This window comes from Rhincodon typus, unplaced genomic scaffold (assembly GCF_021869965.1).
Source record: "Rhincodon typus isolate 14 unplaced genomic scaffold, sRhiTyp1.1 hic_rhity00012641, whole genome shotgun sequence".
Lineage (NCBI taxonomy): Eukaryota > Metazoa > Chordata > Chondrichthyes > Orectolobiformes > Rhincodontidae > Rhincodon > Rhincodon typus.
The window spans coordinates 4,592-6,586 of record NW_025978279.1 but is presented as its reverse complement, the minus strand read 5'-3'; the positions used below and the strand labels follow the sequence as shown (position 1 = coordinate 6,586).

The window sequence follows — 1,995 nt, the reverse complement described above, 5'->3', positions numbered from 1 at the left end:
ACCAGGATGTTGCCTCCGGGGCTGGGAGAGATTTACCAGGATGTTGCTTCATACTGGGAGAGATTTACCAGGAGGGAATGTTGAAGGAGGGTGGGTTCGGAAGGGGCTGTCAGAGGAGGCCGCAGTGTGGCTTGTAGATAGTATACACTGCTGCGACTGTGCCTGAGAGGGCAGAGGGAGGGAGGGAGCGAGTGTCGAAGTGGGGATTGGGTCTGTCGATCGAGCGGGGGAGGGTGGTTTTGCTTTCTCTCTGGATGGTCATTCCGCACCCTCCTCCTTATGTTGGAACATGTTCCGATAACCTCCCCACTTATTCCCCATGAGATACTCGTCCAACCTTTAGCTGAAATGGGCCCCCCCCGCTTACTGCCAGGAAGCAGAAGCAGCAGGTACACATGGGTTTGGTCAGTAGGGTTTCGGGGAAGAAGGCAGGAGAAGGGAGAGGAGTCTCTCACGGACTGATTTTTCTCCATATTTCTCCTTCTCTGCCTCTCTCTCTGTCTCTCCCTCCCTCTCTGCCTCTCTCTCTCCCTCCCACTCCGTCTCTCTCTGTCCCTCCCACTCCGTCTCTCTCTCTCTCTCTCCCTCCCTCCCTCTCTGTCTCTCTCTCCCTCCCTCTCTCCGATTGTCTCTCCCTCCCTCGCGGTTTGTCCCTCTCCCCCTCTGGCCCCCACCACCCCTCTCTCTGTCCCGCGTTGTCTCTCTCTCTCTCTGGTTTCCCCCCTCCCCCGACAGGAGGATATGGTACCTCTGATGGACGATTTGAGACTCTGTTCGGTGCGCACCCTGGACGAGATGGACAGACGCTTCTGTTTTGAGATTTTCTCCGTTCACGCGTAAGTACGGACCCTGGGGCCAGGGGGCGTGGGCCCTGGGGTTTGGGGGCGGGGGTGTGGATGGTGTCAATCCCACATTGATGGGTTTGGACACAGAGACAGAGAGAGAGAGTCCCTCTCGCAGCACCATATAACCCAGCTCTCCCTCCCCCTTCTCCAGGAGCTGTATACTCCAGGCCGACTCTGAGGCTTCACGTCAGGCCTGGACTGAGGCCATGCGATCGACAATTAACTCAGCTTACAGGGATTCCCAAGTCCTGGACAGACGGGCACAGGTAGGGCAATGGAAAGAGAGAGGGGGCGCTCCCTCGGCGCCGACCCTCCGGCAGCGCCCCGCTCCCTCGGCGCCAACCCTCCGGCAGCGCCCCTCTCCCTCAGCACTGACCCTTTGTCTCCATTCCAGGGTTCGGAGGTCAGTGCCCCCGGGACCGAGGGCAGGGACCCCTACGCCGAGGGCCAGAGGGTACTGGAGCAGTCCCTCCGAGTGGCCGGGAACCAGCGTTGCTGCGACTGTGGGAAGGCCGACCCTCGATGGGCCAGCATTAACCTCGGGATCACCCTGTGCATCGAGTGCTCTGGCATACACAGGTCAGCGAGCAGTGGGTTGGCATTCCGTGTTTGGGTGGGGGAAAGGGGGTGCAAGAGAGGGTTAATGACCCTGCAGCTGGGGTTCGGGCAGCGCCGGGAAACCGGGAGGGGGTGGCAGAGGCAGGGTTACTCGCCCCTACCCCACCCCACCCCCCGAATCAGGAAAACAATTGTCAAATGTCTCCGCTTCTGGCTTTGATGTCTCCTCTTCTTCCCAGGGGTCTCGGCGTCCATCAGTCAAAGGTTCGCTCTTTGACCCTTGACACCTGGGAGCCAGAGCTGCTCAAGGTAAGGCGTGATCCGGTTTGGCGGGGTCAGTGGCCGGAGTGCATACTGAGGTCAAGCTGCGATCGGATTGGGTCCACAGTGATGGTGTGGAGCAGGGAGGGGGTTTGGGGTCCATTGGGTCGGTGCAGAGAGGGAGTGAACGGAGAAGTGGTTTGGGGTCCATGGGGACGGTGCAGAGTGGGAGTCAAAGGGGAAGGGGTTTCGGGTCCATGGGGATGGTGCAGAGCGGGAGTGAACGGGGTAGGGGTTTGGTGTCCATGGGGACGGTGTAGAGCAGGAGTGA

General features: G+C 60.1%; 1 protein-coding gene across 1 annotated transcript in view; it reads left to right on the top strand.

The window, feature by feature from the left end:
• Positions 1-715: 715 nt before the first annotated feature.
• The window catches only part of LOC125482567 (arf-GAP with coiled-coil, ANK repeat and PH domain-containing protein 2-like), a 4,010-nt gene continuing 2,730 nt past the window's right edge, over positions 716-1,995 (top strand). The window contains exons 1-4 of the mRNA XM_048594666.1: positions 716-836; positions 997-1,111; positions 1,240-1,424; positions 1,643-1,712. Of these exons, the coding sequence (XP_048450623.1) occupies positions 742-836; positions 997-1,111; positions 1,240-1,424; positions 1,643-1,712 (465 nt within the window). The 5' untranslated portion in view covers positions 716-741. The remainder of the gene's footprint in view (positions 837-996; positions 1,112-1,239; positions 1,425-1,642; positions 1,713-1,995) is intronic.